This window comes from Carcharhinus amblyrhynchos, chromosome 12 (assembly GCF_965287045.1).
Source record: "Carcharhinus amblyrhynchos chromosome 12, sCarAmb.v2.hapA, whole genome shotgun sequence".
Lineage (NCBI taxonomy): Eukaryota > Metazoa > Chordata > Chondrichthyes > Carcharhiniformes > Carcharhinidae > Carcharhinus > Carcharhinus amblyrhynchos.
This window is the reverse complement of record NC_137335.1, coordinates 89,031,769-89,052,778: the sequence shown is the minus strand read 5'-3', so window position 1 is coordinate 89,052,778 and position 21,010 is coordinate 89,031,769. Positions and strand designations below refer to the sequence as shown.

General features: G+C 44.1%; 1 protein-coding gene across 1 annotated transcript in view; it reads left to right on the top strand.

Moving 5' to 3' along the window:
* Positions 1–21,010, top strand: part of mcm3 (minichromosome maintenance complex component 3) — a 49,798-nt gene that overhangs the window by 25,349 nt on the left and 3,439 nt on the right. Inside the window, exons 10-15 of the mRNA XM_080200921.1 lie at positions 1,305–1,479; positions 3,123–3,249; positions 13,810–13,960; positions 14,967–15,107; positions 16,314–16,408; positions 20,328–20,437. Of these exons, the coding sequence (XP_080057047.1) occupies positions 1,305–1,479; positions 3,123–3,249; positions 13,810–13,960; positions 14,967–15,107; positions 16,314–16,408; positions 20,328–20,437 (799 nt within the window). The remainder of the gene's footprint in view (positions 1–1,304; positions 1,480–3,122; positions 3,250–13,809; positions 13,961–14,966; positions 15,108–16,313; positions 16,409–20,327; positions 20,438–21,010) is intronic.

Below are 21,010 nucleotides of genomic sequence, written 5' to 3'. Positions count from 1 at the left end.
GATCAGCCATGATCTTACTGAATGGCGGGGCAGGCTCGAAGGGCTAGATGGCCTACTCCTGCTCCTATTTCTTATGTTATTTGTCAGTGAAAAAGCAGAGAGCTAGATGAAGCCTCTTATTTATGTAGCATGATAATCCTGCCATTGAGTGCAATTCTTCCTATTCTGTTTTAATTATAGTCGTAGAGGTTTACAGCATGGAAACAGACCCTTCAACCTAACTTGTCCACGCTGCCCTTTTTTTAAACTCCTAAGCTAGTCCCAATTGCCTGCATTTGGCCAATATCCCTCTATACCCATCTTACCCACGTAACTGCCTTAAAAACTGTTTAAAAGACAAAATTGTATCCGCCTCTACTGTTGCCTCTAGCAGCTTGTTCCAGACACTCACCACCTTCTGTTTGAAAAAATTGCCCCTCTGGACCCTTTTGTATCTCTTCCTTCTCACCTTAAACCTATGCCCTCTAGTTTTAGACTTCCCTATCTTTGAGAAAAGATATTGACTATTTAGCTGATCTATGCTCCTCTATTTGGCCCGTTATAGTGTCGACCTGTAAATGTCCAGAGAGTAAATCAGCTACAGAAGCAGGCATCTAAACTGGATTGTTGCTCTTTATTCTAATGGAAGATGGAGAGAGGGTCAATGATTGTTTTGGGAAGATAATCGCTCCTGTCCCTTCAGGACCGGGAGGCATGGTGGTAAAGTCTCACAGTGCCAGGGACCCGGGTTGAATTCCCACCTTGGGTCACTGTCTCTGTGGAGTTTGCACGTTCTCCCCGTATTTGCGTGGGTTTCCCCCGGGTGCTCTGGCTTCCTCCCACAGTCCTAGGACATGCAGGTTAGGTTGGCCATGCTAAATTGGTCCCTTAGTGTCAGGAGGACTAGCAGGGTAAATATCTGGGGTTATGAGGATAGGGCCTGGGTGCGATTGTTAACGGTGCAGGTTAGATGGGCCAAATGGCTGCCTCCTGCACTAAGGGGATTTTGTGATTCAGCTCAGTGAATTTAGATGTAGAAAATAAGTAGAAACGAGGAGGCCATTCGGCTCTTTGAGCCATTCAGTTTGATCGTGGTTGATCATTGAAATCAACAGAGCCAATGTTTTGATATTAATGGAAAACCACGTAAAGGGGTTTGTGTTGGCTCAAGAATCCTGTATGAAGTTGTGAGGCTAATCCTGTTCTGTCACGTATCAGTCTCCTCTCCATCCTGTGCTGGTGGATGTTTGATTGTACTGATACATTAATATTTGCTTCTCCCGGCCGGATTGCTCAATTTCTGTGTCTTTCTTTTCTCGACCCAGTACAACCAGTATAAAACTCCGATGGAGAACATCGGCCTCCAGGATTCTCTGCTGTCCCGTTTCGACCTGCTTTTCATCATGCTGGACCAGATGGACCCCGAGCAGGACCGGGCAGTTTCTGAGCATGTACTGAGAATGCACAGATACCGGGCCACAGGGGAGCAGGATGGCGACGGTATGTTTAACAACTGGTAATAGGACACTTAAGCCTTTGACAAAAAGTTTGTTTTTGAGGATCTAACAAGCAGAGTAATAGAGGGGAACCAATGGATTTAGTATATTTTGGATTTTCAGAAGGAATTCATTAAGGTGCTATGTAAGAGGTTGTTGCACAAGGTCAGGGCCCTTGGGGTTGAGGATAATATGGACGGTGGGTTGATGAAAAGAGAATTGGCTGGCTATTAATAGTAGTTGACATCTGGATCAGTGCTGGGGTCTTGGTTACTTATAGCTTATATTAATTAGCTGAATGTAGAAACTACGTGTGAAAGCAAGCTGTGATGAGGGCACATAGAGCCTGCATAAGACCACAAGAAATAGGAACAGGAATAGGCCATTTGGCCCCTCAGACCTGCTGCGTCATTCAATAGGATCATAGCTGATCCAACATTCCCCATGTATGCTTTCCTGCCCTTTTCCCTACAACCCTCGATTCCCTTGCTCATCAAAAATCTTGTCTATTTCAGTGGGATAAGTGGGAAGAAGATGGTGGATTGAGTATAATGTGGGGAGATGTGAGGCTATTTACTTTATTGCGGATTGAAAAATAATACTTTAAATAATAATAAACTATTAAAAGTTAATGGCCTGAGGGATTTAGGTCAAATATGAAGCACAGTTTAATGTGCAGATGCAACAAGCAATTAGGAAAGCAACTATCATGTTGGCCTTCAAAGTGTAAGGAGGTTTTTAATTATTTCGTTGGCTCAGCCAGCATTTGTTACCATCCCTAATTGCCCTTGGGAAGGTGATGATGAGCTGTTGCCTTGAACTGCTGCAGCCCATGTGGTGTAGGTATACCCATAGTGCTGTTTGGCAGAGAGTTGCAGGATTTTGACCCAGGTCATTTCGGAGGGAAATTGAGAGCCAACCACATTGCTGTGGTTCTGGGGGCGCATGTAGACCAGACTGGGTAAGGACGGTAGATATCCTTCCCGAAAGGACATTAGTGAACCAGGTTGGTTTTACAACAATCGATGATGGTCACCAAGTCAAGTCAAGAATATTTATTAGTCACAAGTAAGGCTCACATTAACACTGCAGTGACATTACTGTGAAATTCCCCTAGTCGCTACACACTGGTACTTGTTCGGGCCGATGCATCTAACAACACATCTTTCAGACTGTGGGAAGAAACCGGAGCACCCGGAGGAAACCCAGAGAGACACAGTGAGAATGTGCAAACTCTGCACAGACAACGACCCAAGCCGGGAATCAAACCTGGGTCCCTGACACTGAGGCAGCGGCGCTAACCACTCTGTCACCGTGCCACCCTATTCCTGAGACTAGCTTTAATATTCCAGATTTATTAAGTGAGTTCCACCAGCTGTTGTGATGGAATTTGAATCTGTGTCCCCAGAGCATTAACCTGGGTCTCTGGATTACTGGTCCAGTGACTTTGCCACCATTCCACTGTCCCCAATCTGCCACATCCCCGTGAGCTACTAGCTCTCTTGCTACTTTTCCAGTCTCTCAGAGGATGATTTTAGACTATTGATTGTATGGGGAAAATATTAGTGACAGTTTGTGGTTTAATGACCTGAATCCCTTGTTTCAACACTGCTAATGTCAAATCTGATGTATGTTGACATCTTTTAGCCTTGCCCCTGGGCAGTGCCATTGATATCCTGGCGACTGAGGATCCTGATGCCACGCAGGAAGAGGAACAGGAATTGCAGATTTATGAAAAGCATGACAACCTTCTACATGGAGCCAAGAGACGCAAGTAAGTCCCAGCCAAGATTATTAGCACGATGTGCGGGCAAGGGTGTGTAGCGAGAACAGGAGGTTAAAAAGTGCACACTTGTTACCCAGTTTGTGAAAAAGTCCAGTTGGATAACTAAAATAAAAATTGAGATTACTGGAAAAGATCAACAGATTAATGGCATCTGTGGAGAAAGAAACAATTAAAGATTCAAGGCGAGCGACTGTTGTTTAAAACTGAACAGGTTGGAGTATGGTGGATAATGAGCTACCACTAGGTGTCACACTTGATGTTTATAGATGTCATGGGAAGTAGAATATCACAAACTGAATCAACTCAAACTCAGGAGACCTGGGCTCTAATCCAATAAAGACAAATAAAATTCCTGACAATCTGATGTTTGGAAGGTGAGAATGACGATTGAAGAAATATCATTCTTAAAATGTAACCTTGAAGATGCAGTAGAGGGAGAATAGTTGGTAATGACGAGCTCCTGGTTGACAAGGGATTGAGGGTTAGGCGTTAGTACTGACCATGTGAAGAAGTGCCCACTCAGAATGGAGCAGCTTTCAGTGACTATTCAAATGTTACCCTGCATCTGAAGATGTTTTGCTTTCCAGTAGAATTGATTCAAGATTACTTATGTCTTATTAGACACAGCTAGTGAGATCATCTTTGGAATATTGAGAACATTTTGCTCACCTGTAGCTCACAGGTGGTCAGGGCGGTGCTGAGAGCTTTGCGGACATGAGGCTCTTCAGTGGAGATGTCACCAAACTTTCACTTGGATCTTTTGGGAGGAAATGTGATCAGAGACGGAAAAATTCTTTGTCCAAATGCAAGTGACTGATGTTTGTAGGTAGACTTCCATAAAAGGAGCTCAGTGAATATTGATCTGGAAATGGTGCTGAGAGTTGGCAGGATGCTGCATGGAAGATGATACCTTCTCCCCTACATCCAGGATATGGAATTGGATGAGTCTGTGCAGCTTTGGTTGAGTTACCATTGGGCAAAGAAGAGAGACTTCCCCCATCTCTCGCACACTGGACTGAGCAGAGTTCCATCATACCGTTGTGAATAGGCAAAAAAATAAGGCTTTGATGGATAGGGGGGGTTTTTTCTCTTCCATTTGCTTAATGAGAGATTGCTAGAGGATATGTTGATGTGAGTTGAATGTTTGCACAATCTGGGGTGACTGTAGTGCTCATCTTAAGATGTTGGCTGAGTTTGTTGAATTTGTTTACTTTAAACGTGTGATGTGCCGTTGTCGTGTATTAGACCCAACTGGGTTCTTTGTTTATTGAGAGGAGACTGCACGAGCTTACTAATGTTCACATTTCATCTTGTAAAATACAAAGGCTGTGATGTAGCCTGTGCTTCTGCGAGTTCTTGAGAATATCCTGTTTTGCCTCAAATAATGAAACATGACTCTAATGAAGAAACCACATAAAAGACCTTTGTAATACTGATGCACCACAACCTTTGATAGAGCTCCTTTGTATGGGCTCCCTGTCTAATAGTGAAGTGAAATGATTTGTATACGGTCTGCCTCGAGTTACAATACTCAGAGTGTAAAACTGGCTTGATTTGCATCTGACCATGTGCTGCAATTTATACGGAAAGGTGCAAATTAAATTGATTTTAAATTGACAGGACTTCATGGGCAGGAGGTTCATTGATTGTGAACTGCTTGGTAATGATGATGAGCAGTGCGGTCAGTGCAGCTAGTATGGTAGTAACATGGTGTCAGTCACAATATGTTCACATCTGGGATGGATTCTTGTGTCAAAACTGTAATTTCACTGAACTTCCTTAGTCTTGGGAATTTAACTCTGATTGGTGAAGTGGATTCTCGTGTGTTACTACAGCTCGTATTTTGTAACCTCAGTACTTCGCAAAGGCAAACCAATCAAACACTGGCAACTGAGAAATATTGGGTTGGAATGCTGATGTTTAGGAAGGTGGGAGAGAAATCTTAAACCCATGGGGTGCAGGTGGCTGAAGACATGTCTCCCAGTGGAGTGATGGGAGGGCATTAGACAAAGAACCAGAGGCCTGGAGATCGAGAAGGATGAGCCTGCGGAAGGATTAACTCAATGCCGATTTTGAGGCAGGGAGTGTCTGTGTAGGGCAATGAGCATAGCACTGATGGATGAAGTGAATGTGCTGAGTGTCTGGGTGGATAGAATATGACTTGAACAGGACAGCATTGGAATATTCAAATCTGGGAATGACGGACTTTTTGATGACAGTTTAGCAGCAGAAATGGAGACTATTATTGAGTTGGCAGCCATTGCCACTGTTCTGTGTCTGACATGGACACAGTTAATATGCCAGGTAATATCTAGAGTGGAAAGTTTTTTTCTGCGTATTGAAAGTTAAATTGCAAGAAGAAACAGAAATGAGACAATGTGCTCATGGAAGTAATTTATTCGTAATGGGATCTGTCGCCAGTGGTGAATCCCCCATTTAGGTCGGTCTGTTAAACCTGGTGAGACTTAATCATTGTGGCTTGTGCGTAAGTGGAAATCTTCTGGATAAAAACACAGATATGAGGTGTTCAGGGTAGCGGTGTGTAGGTTTCATGTGAAATCCGGTTTCCGTAGCAGTGTCTGGGTGTGTTCATGTAGAGAAGAGATGAATATTTGGAGTTTGAGCTTGTTTTGAAATATGTCAGTGTGTTGGGTCAGAGTGAAAGAGATTTATTTGCATGTCTCTTTTGAAGTTAATGGAGTTATTTAACCAAACTTGTGGGTCAGGGCAGACTGGTGAGGACACAGCTGCTTTTCCACTCTGCTGCATTTCATTCTCTCAAGTTGATGAAGAGTAATGTTGAGCTGGTGTCAATCCAGTGATCCATTTGATCCCATGGATTTTTCCATTAAGAACCTTCTATATCCAACACTGAGGAGGGCAGTACAGAATGGGGTCCTCATTTACATTGTTCTATAAATACCTTCCTCTGCGCCCTCAACATTTCCATATTTCTGTACAAGGCATAGCCAAGGCCTCTGAGGCAAATTTAAATTAAGTAACGTTTACTTATTTGTCACAGGTAATGCTTACATTAACACTGCAATTAAGTTACTGTGAAATACTCTGAAATTGCAACACTCAGTTTGTATGGAGTGGTTGGTGTTGATGCGCATGATAGTCACCCAGTTAAGAACAGATTTCAAGATCTCAAACCCCTGTGTCTCTCAGGAAAGAGCTAGATTAAATAACACCCATGCCCTGGATTTGAAAGTAGTTATGTTCATTCAAGGATGTGGGCATCGCTGGCTTGGCCTGCATTTAGTTCCTATCCCTATTTGCCCTTCAGAAGATGGTGGTGAGTTGTCGGGACATCCACAGTGCTGTTAGGCAGGGAGTGCCCAGATTTTGACCCCGTGATAGTGAAGGAACAATGATGTATTTCTAATTCAGTGTGGTGAGTGGCTTGGAGGAGAGCTTGTAGGTGGTGGTGTTCCCATGCATCTCTGCCCTTGCCCATTTAGAGGGAAGAGGATGTGTTTTGGAACATTAAATTGGACCTAATTTTGAACCTCATGAGGTGGTTAATGAGGACGTAAATGTGAAGTTATCTACTTTGGATGGAGATACAGAAGGGTATCTACAGAAGTACAGTATTATTTAAATGGTGATAGATGGGAAATGTTAATGTACAAAGAGACCTGTGTGTCCCTGTACACCAGTTACTGAAAGCAAGCGTGCAGGTACAGCAAGCAGTTAGGAAGACAGATGGCATATTGGCCTTCATTGCAACGGGATTTGAGTACAGGAGCAAGGATGTCTTACTGCAGATTTATAGGGTCTTGATGAGACTACACCTGGAGTATTGTGTGCAGTTTTGGTCTCCTTGCCGAAGTAAGGATATATTTTTCTTAAAGGGAGTGCAGTGAAGGTTCACCAGACTGATTCCTAGGGTGGCAGGATTGTCATGAGGAGACATTGGGTTGACTGGGCCAGTAGAAGAATGAGGGGATCTGATTGAAACATATCGAATATAGACAGGGCTGGGCAGACTGGATGCAGTGATGTGGCTGGAGGGTCTAGAACACGGGTACAGTCTCAGGATACGGGACAAGCCATTTAGGACTGAAAAGAGAAACTTGTTCACTCGAGGGTGGTGAACCTGTGGAATTCTCTACAACAGAAGACTGTGGAGAGCAAGTCACTGAATGTATTTAAGAAGGAAAAAGATTTCTAGATTCTGAAAGGCGTCAAGGGGTATGGGAAGCATGTGAGATGGAGAATCAGCAGTAATCATACTGACTGAGGCAGGCTCAAAGGGCCGAATGGCCTACTCTTCCTAGTTTCTATGTTTTAATGGGCGTAGCCATTGTCCAAAATCATAGAATTAGAAACTGCCCATCAGATATTAATATTCTTAATTCACTGAGTCTGTGCCCACTCACCCCAGTAATTAACTGATTGTGAAAGTAACTTGTTTCTGTAATGGCTTGTGGTAGAACTATTCCAACCACATGAACTGCAGAAAAGTTTCTAATGCCTTGTGATAAATTTATTCCTCTCTGTTCTTTCGCTAAAGGCAGCAGTGCATTTTTATTTCCCCCAGATCTGTCCTTGACCATTTCAATAAAAACATTAATTTTCCAACTGTCTCCTCTCAGTGGATTGAATTCATAAATTCAAAACTGACTCATTACTTCTGGACTCTCACTCCTAATGTAACTGAGGAGGGGGGTTACTGGGGAGTGAGCCATCCCATGGCTCTGTGTCCCTGGTTCATGATCATCACTTAACCAGTGCTCAAGATATTCAACAGCTTACTCAGTTAATTACTGTTACAGAATGTTGTGCTGCTTTTATTCATTAACCAGTAAAATAACTCCATAACTAAAATGACTTGATGCTGTATGAACATGTTGTAAAATTCTTTCACTGGGCATCCTGCAATCTTGGTAAAAGCCATCATTTTTACTAAGTACACACCATGGCTGTGTCATGCATTTTTAATGTTTCCTTTAATCAACACTTAACTCTCACTTTGTCAAAGCATATCCTTTCACTGCTGTAGTATTTTCTGTGTCTGTGTAGATGTCTAATCTTTCCTGTGCACGTCTCTGACTGGTAACATTAAGTTCCCCGTTGTTGCGCCCGTTTTACACCTTTTTCTTCTCGTGCCTCTTTCCTCCCGTGGTTCCTGTTCAGTGCTTTTTCGTATTGCAGCTGTAGCAACTAAAAGTGACCAGTACAAGGAATAATCTGTTTTACGTTCTGCTGGAGTTCTGTGATGCAACTCAACAGACAATTAAATGGTTCCTTGGGAAATTTAGGGGAGAGAGTGGAATTATGAACGACAGTTCATATGAAGGAGGTTAGGAGGTCTGAGTGTGCTATTTCTGTGAAATCTCAATCCAAGATTCAGGAGAGGCTGCAGTGGTTAAGCTGTTGATGAAGTGTGATTGTGGGAGGTACGATACAATTGGAAAGCTTCCTGGAACTGAGTGATGTCAGTGATTGTGTTCAATGATATTGAAAGTTCTTAAGAGGAAATCCACAGTCTCATACAATAGACTCATAGAATCCCTACAGTGCAGAAAGAGACCGTTCAGCCCATCGAGTCTGTACTGACCACAATCCCATCCAGATCCTATTCCCATAACCCCAGGTATCTACCCTAGCTAGTCCCCCTGACACTAAGGGATAATGTAGCAGGGCCAATCCACCTAACCAGCACATCATCGACTTTGGGGGGTGGGGGTGGGCGAAATCCCGTGCAGACATGGGGAGAACATGCAAACTCCACATCGACAGTGACTTGAGGCTGGATCCTTAGTCTTTGGGGCAGCATGCTAACCATTGTGTCACCATGCCGTCCTTTCTCTCGCTCTCATTTGCTGTCCTCTGTCTTCCTCCTCTTGTCTCCATCCATCAATTCCCCTGTCACACTTCCTCTCCTCCACTCTCCCCCTCTTTTTTTTTGTATTCCCTGGCCCCTCCTCCTTTTCCCCAAAACAAACTGTTGAACTTCATGGATATTCCTGCTGCTCTCATATAAATTATCAGGATTGCAAACTCAGCTCCATTTGTTTTGGAGATGGAATTCCTTGCACTAAATTTCTTTACAAACACCACAGACCTCTGGGGTGTACTTCTTCCCTTTTGAAAACTGGCCAACGTCGATTTCACCCTGACCCCATTCCTAGTCAGTTAACAAACATTTACGTTTGCTTGAGTTTTACTAACACGTCTCTTTGAGGTAACGTATTGAGCATCTTCTTAAAAGTTCATATATTCTGCATCTACAGTATTCCCTTTATCCAATCAATTCCCATTTGGCTAACATCTAACTAACTATCTAACTATCTTTGACACACTCATGCAGTTTTCAGTGCTCATTTTATCAAGTTGCCAGTTCTCTAATTGCCCCTTCTATCCTTCTGCAAGAGAGATGATGTAGCTCCCTCCGTCCACATCAAAGGATTTAGTTATATCTACTGATGTTGCAGTAACATTACTCAGTGCTCAAAGGGTTTTATTGATTTTATTAACTTGTAATCACTTGTAAATATGTATTGAAGTTTTGGGGTAATAACTAGGTTGTTGATACTCTAGTTTGACATTTAATCACCCCCTTGCATCAACTGAACGGAGTTGGAAGGATAATTAATGTGTGTTGGATGATTAATTTGGGTACAGATGCTGGGACTTCCTCTGCACACCTGCAGTAATGGAATCAAAGCCACCGATCTGCAATGTGGTTTCTACATCAGCACAGTCTGCATCTACTTATCAGATTGTAAAGTGCAGAATAGATAATTACACATCCTCTGGGCCTGCAGCGCAGCCTGAGCCAACTCGTGTTCTGGGCAGTGGGTTACTGCAATATTGACTGTCTTCCAACTCCTGGGTTGCCTGGCCATCAGAACGTGGCTTCATAATAAGTAATTGACTCCCATTTATAAATGATTCAAAGTAGCTGTACGTTTGGTGAAAGTGAGGTTTCGGGGGTCATTAATGCGAGAGTTTGCAGCTGAACTGACTGAATATAAATCGTGGAAGGGGCTGTTGAGTCAAATCGTGGAAAGGTCTCGCACAAAGATGTCTAGTTTATGCCCACTCTATCAGTGGGCAGTCTGAGTAATGCCCAATCTTTCTTGTGCAGTATTTTCTCCTAGGTATTTCCTATTGAATCAGGCAATGCTTTCTGAATTCTGATCAGTTGTTCCTTAAGACTTTTTCTCTTGCCACCTTTAAATCTGTATCCTTTGGTTATTGACTCAACAGTTCCTCTTTATTTACTCAATCTATACACTTCACAGTTTTAATCCTCTATCAAATCTCTTGGCTTTCTCTCTTCTAAGAAGAGCAACCGTTATTTGGATTAAGATCAGTAATGATAATTGATCTCTATCAGGTGCTTTTCTGCTTGCTTATTTATTTATCCAGTGCAATTGAGCTCCAACTTATCCAGATGTTTTGTCTATCTGATGTTTGGAGAAAGGATTCAGCTAAAAAAGTCGAATTTCTCTACAGGAGCTGCCTAACCTTCCTGAGTCTCCTGTTGCTTTTATTCCATAGCATTTATGCTACAGAAACAGACTGTTCAACCTGCAAGTGTTTATGTTCCATACAAACTTCCTCCCAGTGTCTCTTCATCTGACTCCATTACCGTGGCCTTCTATTCCTGGTGTGTTTGTCTAACTTCCCTTTAAATGTATCTATGCCATTTGCCTTAGCTGTTGCTTGAGGTTACCTGTTCCACATTCATACCTTCGTTAATTGGATTTTAATTATTTTAATATATTTATCCCTCATTCTGGACTCCCCAACAATTGAAAACCCGAGTATTGCTGAAAGAAAGACATGCTGTCGAAGCTTGATGTCTTGCACTCAATAGGTGAGATGCAAAAATACCAAATTTCAGAGGGATCAATGATTATGTACTGCAGGAGAAAAGGTTGCTGATTGGTTGATGAGTCGGCTCTGGCTGAGTTCCATGGTGAATTCTCTGTGATGTCCTGACAATCAGTTAGCTGTGAAACTACTGTTCTTGATTTATTTGTGGTGAATAGAGCTACAGGTGTCTGTGATATTGATGATATAAGAAAATTGATGTTATTGTTTAGTAATTAATACTTGTACTGTAAAAAAAAAACATTGGCCTATGGAAGCATGGAAACTAGAAGCATGAGTAAGCCATTCATTCCTTTGAGCCTACTCCAGCATTCGTTGTTATCATGGCTGATCATCAAATTCAATATTCTGATCCCCCTTCCACTTCCCACCTCCCCAAATATCCTTTGATCCCCTTAGCCCCAAGAGCTATACCTAATCTCTTCCTGAAATCCAACAACAATTTGGTCTCAACTACTTTCTGTGGTAGTGAATTCCACATATTCACCACCCTCTGAGTAAAGAAATTTCTCCTCACCTCAGTTCCAAAAGGTTTACCCCTTATCCTCAAACTATGACTTAGTTTTGGACTCCTGCACCATTGGGAACATTCTTTCTGAATTGACCCATCCCAGGAATCAGCCCGGTAAACCTTTGCTGCACTCCCTCTAAAGCAAGGACATCCTTCCTCAAATGAGGACACCAATATGCCAGGTATGGCCTCACCAATGCCCTATACAATTGTAGTAAAACATCTCTATTCCTATAGTCAAATCTTCTCACTATGAAGGCCAGCATACCCTTTGCCTTCTTTACTACCTGCTGTAACTGCACGCTTACTTTCAGTGACTGATGCACGAGGACTCCAAGGTCTCTTGAGTATTCACCTCTCTCAAATTACACCAATTGAAGTAATAATCTGTCTTCCTATTATTGCCACCAAGGTGGATAACTGCTAATTTATCCATATTGTACTGGATCTGCCACGCAGATGCTCACGCACTTAGCCTGTCCAAATCACGCTGAAGCATCTCTGCATCCTCCTCACAATTCACTCTCCCGCCCAACTTTGTATCATCTGCAAATTTGGAAATAATACATTTAGATCCCTTTTAAAAATCATTGATATATAATGTGAACAGGCAGTGGAGAACGTCAAACCGATTCGCTGGAATGATACCAGAGCTTGTCAGGAAATGAACAGTCTGAGGATCTTCTCTCTGGGAAACAGCAACTGGGGCACAGCTTGTTCTGCTCAAATACTGGAAACAAACTGTCTTCAAATAGCACTCTCTTTTTCTTTGAGCTGCCTGTGCAGCTGCTTTTTAATGACCAGCGAATTAAAGTAAGTGAGCTTGTGGCCAGCGGGAAGCTCAGTGGGTTACGCGCACATTGGTCGCACTCAGGAAACCAAAGAGCATCTTTAGACTGACCTTGTACAGAAATCTGAGCGGTTTGTAAGGATTCTAAATGGAAGAAAAAGGGGTTGTATCAATAAAAACTACCTTAGAGTTGAGAAAAATATGAATGGGGAGAGGCCATTCAGCCCCATGGACCCTTACTGCCATTCAGTTAGATTAGGGTTGAGATATACTCAGCTTTGACTTCCTGCTTTTGCTCCACGCTCCTCATTCTCCTTGTTGAACTAAAAAACACAAAATGCCGTCAATTCTCTGTTGGATCAGAGTCTTAGTTTCAGTAGTCTCCGCATATATTGCCTTTGGGAATCCTGTTTGCAATTTCCACGACATTTTGTGTGGAAAAGGTGTTTCTTGACTTTACTCAAAAACTCACAGATATAGTCTGCAACTTTGGAGTTGCTGCAGTGAGAAATATCACCCTGGTGCCAATGACCCCTGGAGTGAATATCATTGAGTATGTTAACACAGTTACACAGTATTAACCAGGCTGCCTTGTCATCTTTCTAACTAAAGAGCTGACTCACTGTACAATAATATAACAACAGTGTTGTTCTATACATCAACCATTAGCCAAATGTGGCTTATCGGGAATCCAGGTGAGACTAACGACTAATCAGAAATGCAATTTAAATAAATAAGCTTTAGACCTCCCTCACTGACATGTGATCTCGATTGTTTTAAAAAGTATTTTCTGTATTCCTACTCTAGTCATCACAACAGGTGGCATATCTCAACATACTATTCTATGGTTCTGTGTATGTATCATACATTCTGTGACACTGTTCCTACTTTTTATTGTTTCACAGGATCTGGGCATCATTGACTAGGCCAGCATTTATTGTCCATCTCTAATTGACCTTGAGAAGGCGGTGCTGAGTTGCCTTTTGAATCGCTTCAATCCATGTGGTGTAGCTGCACCCACAGTGAAGTTGAGATCTCGGATTTTGACCCAGTGAAGGAATGATATATTTCCAAATCAGGATGGTCTGTGGCTCGTAGGGGAACTTGCAGTTGGTGGTGTTTCAACGCATGTGCTGTCTTATTCCACTATCTCACTGTGTTTATTCCCCTTTGAATCTGCTAATCTTTGGGGTATCACGAGAAGAATGCGGCCACAAAAGAGTTACTGGATTGTGCTAAACTGATTAAGGAAGTTGCCAGACTGATGACTTCTAATGCCCTTGATAATGAGAAATAGGCAATAAATGTTTCCTTCTAATTGCTGCTCCTATCACTAGTAAGTAAATCTATTCTGTTGTGATAACTAAATGACCTTTCTAATTGTCTTATGTTGCAGAGAGAAGATTGTCAGCATGGAGTTCATGCGCAAGTACATCCACGTAGCAAAGATTATCAAACCTGTGCTCACGTCTGAGGCAGCAAATCACATTGCGGAGGAGTATTCTAGCCTGCGCAGTCAGGACCAGATGAGCTCCGATGTTGCGCGGGTTTGTGCATTTCTGTTTGTTTTTATCATTTCACAAACCATTTATTTGAAATTATTTCACATCCAGATGAATTTATGTGCACATTTAGGGTATGCTTCAATTGATATTCACATCTAACTTTGGACAGGCAGTTGCAGGTGACTATTCAGACACTCATTGCAATGAACATTCCTATTCTTGTTTCATGTGACCACAGCATACCCTGACTGCATGGCCAAATGATTGGGTGTGACTGGTTGTACTGGGACAAATGGGCCACAGAATGGGGTAGGGATGCAGAGCCATCTTGTTTGGTGTTAGTTGGGTCTGGTAAAGGGGAATGCTATGTAGGTTGCTCAGATCCCTCTTATGGGAGATTTGTAGAGGTACTGAGAGCTTGCCTATGCTGAATAGTCCTTGGGCCCCAGTTTGTTCTAGATGGAAGCCAATTATTGTTGTTCTGGTTGGCTGACATCTAGTCTGTGTTTCTGCCATGATTGTTATGTATGGCAGTCGGTAACTGGTTGAGTTGAGTCAGTCTACTCATTGTAGGTGTACCTTCCTCTTCAGAACACTTCATGTTATATCAGATACTGGAGGCCAGGACCCCAGGGCAAAGGTTTGAAGATTTATTTTCAACAAAAGAGTTACTGGCAGAGAAAAATAGATAGCATTTTCAGTCCTGTGCTCCTCCTCTGTTGTGTTTGTGAGAGTGACAGATTGGTGACAAGTCTTGGGTTTCATCCTTAGAAGGTTCTAAAGAAATGTGGTTATGAAGCTGCTTTGTTGCAATTCTATTTTAAAGATGAATGGTTTCAAAGTAAAATGTCAATGTATTTAATTTCCTCCTCCCCATCTAACTGCCCCACTTAAGTAGTTGGTTGCGTATGTGGTGAGGTTTTATTTTGTGCTCAGTGGCTAAGCTTTACTTTGCTTGCTGAGCTCAGGTACTGATTTGATGTGGATTCTTCATGTTGGTTGAGGAATTAAAACTAATCTGTCTTTCTTCCCCACCCCCGCCATTCAGACTTCACCTGTGACAGCCCGAACTCTGGAGACCTTGATCAGACTTTCAACTGCACATGCTAAAGCTCGCATGAGCAAGACTATAGACCTGCAAGATTCAGAAGCAGCAGCTGAGCTGGTTCAGTTTGCATATTTCAAGAAGGTGAGAGCGAGATTTGCCTTTGGAACAGACTAACAGTGCACTGTACAGTCAGTGAGACCTTAACTTTGGTATTCTATATCAGTATTTAATTGTGCTGATAATATATAGCTAGGGAACAGACTGAGAAGAGGATCTGGGGCCTTGATCAGATCAACCATGCTCTTATTGAATGGCAGCCAGTAACTGGGCAGGCTGGAGGGGCTAAATGGCCTACTCCTATTATATTCTTATGCTATGGTGACCAATCAGGTGAGTGAATAACTGGGCAGAAACAATTGAGGAACACCATTAACGGTAGGGTTGTGATGATGCTGATGCAATTGTGGGAGTGGATGCATTTGCCATTGCAAACCCACGGACCAAGTGTGATACAGCTGTTGCTGGCTGGTGCCCCACCCCATCAGCTCCCAACCCAAATTTCCCACCAGCCAAACTCTTAACCCCTGAGGAGAGTGCTGGCCAGTGTTTCCTGGTGGGCTAGGGACTGTGCATACACAGTAGCCCAGTGCATGACTGGACGGGAAAACGCAGACACACAGATCGGCACAGAAAGTGCCCTGGGACTGCCTGAACCCCCCACCCCAGGATGGAAATGAGGGGGCTGTCCCTGAAAGTCCGGGATGGTTGGTAACCCTGGTTCCACTGGAAATTTGGAACTGCTAGGACCCCGAGAAAAGGCCCGGTGTTTCCGCCAGACTTCTCACCTCGGACATCCCCTGCCACAAAGCCACCATTGGAGCCGATGATGTTTGCCTTCAAAGTCGCTCTGCGTTCACTTTTTCTTTGTTGCCTTGTAAAGGCAGTAGCTCAAGGTACAGAAGAATTGGTTTTAATATTGCAGTCTTGTGGAGTTTTACTGGAAAGGTGCCTTGGTTCAGAGTCTCATCAGTGGTAATTAGTCTGCTGAGATAAATTCAGCCCATCAGGCTGGTGATGTATTGAGAGAGAGTGGAACGATCTCTGATAACAGCACATAGTTCATCATTATTCTATTGTTGTGGAGGAAGAACCTGGGTTAAGCCTTTGAGCTTTGTGTTAATGTGCTAGAGAAAAGTCTGTTATTCTCCCATCCTTGGAGTGCTGCTGCATGCTAACAAGAGAAGCCTGAATATACTGTCTATCCAGCCATTCTCCCCATGCAAAGGAAACCCCGCTGTAACGTTTCCAGCAAGACACTAAACTCAAATTTTCATTTGTTTTGTTTAGGTTTTAGAGAAAGAGAAGAAACGGCGTAAAGAGGAGAGTGATGTGGAAACAGAGGAGGAAGAAGTGAGCCAGGAGGATGGAGACAGCAAGAAGAGGTAAGGGTGTGAATATGCTGAGAATTCTGACAAGTTTAGCATGTAAACTTGCTAAAGTTAGGGGACTCCACAGTGAGGGGCGCGGACAGGCGTTTTTGTGGACGTAGAAGGGAGTCGCGGATGGTGGTTTGCCTCCCTGGGGCTGGGATCCGGGATGTCTCTGGGCGGGTCCCAGACATCCTGAAAGGGGAGGGTGAGGAACCGGAGGTTGTAGTACATATAGGTACTACTGATGTAGGTAAGAAGAGGGAGGCACTCGTGAAAAAGGACTATAGGGAACTGGGTAGGCAGCTGAGGAAGAGAAAAGCAAAGGTAGTAATCTCAGGATTGCTGCCTGTGCCAAGGGAGAATGAGGGAAGAAATGAAATGAGGTGGAGGGTGAATGCGTGGCTGAGGGACTGGTGTAGAGGGCAGGGATTTCGGTTCCTAGATCACTGGGACCTCTTTAGGGGTAGGTGGGACCTCTATAGTAGGGATGGGTGGCACTTAAATACCAGGGGGACTAGTATCTTGGCGGGAAGACTGGCTAAGGCTACCGGGGGGACTTTAAACTAGAAAGGATGGGGGGAGGGAACTGTGTTGGGGAAACTGGGACGGAGGAGGTTCGCTCCCAGGTAGGGGAGGACCGCAGGCAGTATGGGAGGGAGGTTAGACAGGTGGTGGAAATGGGAAATGCCCAGACTGAGGGGCTGAAGTGTATATATTTTAATGCAAGGAGTATAGTGAATAAGGTAGATGAGCTTAGGGCGTGGATAGCTGTTTGGGATTGTGATGTGGTGGCCATTACGGAGACTTGGATGTCTCAGGGACAGGACTGGGTACTTCAGGTGCCAGGCTTCAGGTGCTTCAGGAAGGACAGGGAGGGTGGCAGAAGAGGTGGTGGAGTGGCACTGTTGATCAGGGATAGTGTCATGGCTACAGAGAAAGAGGATGTCGTGGAGGGATTGTCTACAGAATCTCTGTGGGTGGAAGTTAGGAACAGCAAAGGGTCAAAAACTTTGCTGGGTGTAATCTATAGGCCGCCCAATAGTGACAGGGAAGTTGAAGTGCAAATAGGGAAACAGATTCTGGAGAGATGTTTTAATAACAGAGTTGTCGTGATGGGAGACTTCAATTTCCCAAACATCGACTGGAATATCCCTAGGGTAAGGGGTATAGATGGGGAGGAGTTTGTTAGGTGTGTTCAGGAGGGTTTCCTGACGCAGTATGTGGACAAGCCTACGAGGGGAGAGGCTGTACTTGACCTGGTACTGGCGAATGAACCAGGGCAGGTGATGGATCTTTCGGTAGGAGAGCATCTTGGATATGGTGACCATAATTCTATCTCCTTCACAATTGCGTTGGAACGAGATAGGATCAGGCAGGCTAGGAAGGTGTTTGTCTGGGGTAAGGGGAGATACGAAGAAGTCAGGAAGTTACTTGGACAAATAAACTGGAAGGAGGCGTTCTTAGGGAAAAGTACCGAAGGAAGGTGGCAGATATTCAAGGAATGTGTCTCTGGAGCTCTGAATGACAACGTTCCGATGAGACGAGGGGGTTTTGGTGGGTCGAGGGAACCGTGGTGCACAAAGGATGTGTTGAACCTAGTCAGGAAGAAAAGGAAGGTGTACAAGAGGTTCAGGGAATTAGGAGATGTTAAAGATTTTGAGGAGTATAAGGACTGTAGGAGGGAACTTAAAAGGGAAATTAGGAGAGCCAGAAGGGGTCATGAGAAGACCTTGGCGGGTAAGATTAAGGAGAATCCCAAGGCCTTCTATAAATATGTGAAAGGTAAAAGGATAAGAAGAGAAGGGATAGGACCTATAAAAGGTGAGGGGGGAAAGGTTTGTGTGGAACCAGAAGAAATGGCGGAGGTGCTTAACGAGTACTTCGCCTCAGTATTCACGGTGGAAGCCGATCTGGGAGATTTTGTTATGGATTTGCAGCAGATGGAAAGGATTGAGTACGTGAATATTAAGGAGGAGGATGTGTTGGAACTTTTGAATTCTATCAAGGTAGATAAGTCGCCGGGACCAGATGGGATGTACCCCAGGATACTGTGGGAGGCGAGGGAAGAGATTGCAGAGCCCCTGGCGATGATCTTTGCATCATCAATGGAGACGGGAGAGGTTCCAGAGGATTGGAGGATTGCGGATGTAGTTCCTATTTTTAAGAAAGGGAACAGAGATAGCCCGGGAAATTACCGACCGGTGAGTCTGACCTCAGTGGTTGGTAAGCTGATGGAGAGGCTTCTGAGGGACAAGATTTACGAACATTTGGAGAGGTTTGACATGATCAGGAATAGTCAGCATGGATTTGTCAAGGGCAGGTCGTGCCTTACAAGCCTAGTTGAGTTCTTCGATAATGTGACTGAACACATTGACGAAGGAAGTGCCGTGGACGTAGTGTACATGGACTTCAGCAAGGCGTTTGATAAGGTCCCCCATGCAAGACTTCTTGAGAAGGTGAGAGGGCATGGGATCCAAGGGCCTTTGGCCTTGTGGATCCAGAACTGGCTTGCCTGCAGAAGGCAGAGAGTGGTTGTGGATGGGGCTTTTTCTGAATGGAGGTCAGTCACCAGCGGAGTGCCTCAAGGATCTGTTCTGGGACCCTTGTTGTTTGTCATTTTCATAAATGACCTGGATGAGGAAGTGGAGGGATGGGTAAGTAAGTTCGCTGATGACACGAAGGTCGGTGGTGTGGATGATCTGGAAGGATGGCAAAAGTTGCAGCAGGACATAGATAGGATGCAGGACTGGGCGGAGAAGTGGCAGATGGACTTCAACGTGGATAAATGTGTAGTCGTCCATTTTGGCAGAACCAACGGGATGAACAAGTACACTATCAAGGGCAGAAGTCTGAGTAGTGTTGAGGAGCAGAAGGATCTTGGGGTCCGGGTCCACAGGACTCTTAAATCGGCCTCGCAGGTGGAGGAGGTGGTCAAGAAGGCGTATGGTGTACTGGCCTTCATTAATCGAGGGATTGAGTTTAGGAGTCGGGAGGTAATGCTGGAACTTTATAAGACCCTTGTCAGGCCTCATTTGGAGTATTGTGCGCAGTTCTGGTCGCCTCACTATAGGAAAGATGTAGAAGCTATTGAGAGGGTGCAGAGGAGATTTACAAGGATGTTGCCTGGACTGGGAGGCATGCCTTATGAAGTTAGGTTGAGGGAGCTGGGACTCTTTTCCCTGGAGAGACGAAGGTTGAGAGGCGACCTGATAGAAGTTTACAAAATGTTGAGAGGAATAGATAGGGTGGACTCTCAGAGGCTATTTCCCCGGTTTGAAATGGTCGCTACGAGAGGACACAGATTTAAGGTGCGGGGAGGGAGGTTCAGAAGTGATGTTAGGGGTAAGTTTTTCACTCAGAGGGTGGTGAGTGAATGGAATCGGCTGCCGTCAGTGGTGGTGGAGGCGAACTCGCTGGGGTCTTTTAAAAGACTTCTGGATGAGTATATGGGGTTTAATGAGATTGAGGGTTATAGATAGGTCTGTAGGTTGGTAGGTGATGTGATCGGCGCAACTTGTGGGCCGAAGGGCCTGTTTGTGCTGTAGTGTTCTATGTTCTATGTAATTCATTTGCCTGTGTGCATCAATAAAAAAGTGTCCAAGTCACTGCCCTAAACGTTTTTTTTTGTCCTCGACTGCTGTATTCTGCGGGAGCTGGCTCTGTTGATGGATAGGTTGTGAGGACCTATCCTTAAAGAAAGGAATGAATTCCAGCTCAGTAATCAGAATCTCAACAAAATGAGCATTTTTGATTCCGACTCAATGCGGCCATTCACTGGACAATCGATAGCCATCTTCCTTTTTCTCACTAATAATCTCCGTCCATCCAAAAAAACCAAAACATTAGCTCAGTTGATGAGATAGTAACTGGGGGATCCTTCTTTCTTCACTATCCAGTGCATTAACTCTCTCTTCTCCGTCCCTCTTAAAAGAAAATCTCAAGCTGAAGACAGCAGAGGCAGGAAGAGGAGACGGGAGCTGAAGGAGGATGAGCAGTACGATCCCTATGACTTCAGTGACGCTGAGGGCGAGACTCCAGATAGTAAGTTCCCATATTTGGGCTCAGTGACTATTGATCTTGGTGCGGAGTGTGGCTGGGGGAGACTGGCCGAGGGCAATGAGTGGGTTTACCATTAATCCTCAGCACGGTATCAGAGCCGTGTGTTCAGCAGGGACACTGACTTCCTGTTTGCTTTCATTAGAGGTGAGCTGAACTTTGAATGGTGGGATTCGTGGTTTATGAGTAATAAAAACCTGAGCAACCAATTTTGAGATAATAACCAAGATCCTAAGTAGTGGTGATTGGCTAAGAAATATGGCACTGATGTCATACATAATTAAATATCTTACTGAGTCACGTGGGTGGCACAGGAGTGGATCTTAAATCTGAACTAAGCTGCAGAAAGAGTAAATTCAGAGAAGTAAGAGGCACATGAGATTACACCTGGTGAGACGTGGACAGAGTGTGAGATTGTGGGCGGCATGATGGCCACAGTGGTTAGCACACTGCTGCCTCACAGGGCGCAATTTTACCATTTTCATTCTAAACGCAGAATCTGGGCGTAATGCAGATCCAACTTAGAACTCTGCTTTCAGACACCCCCATACTCACTCA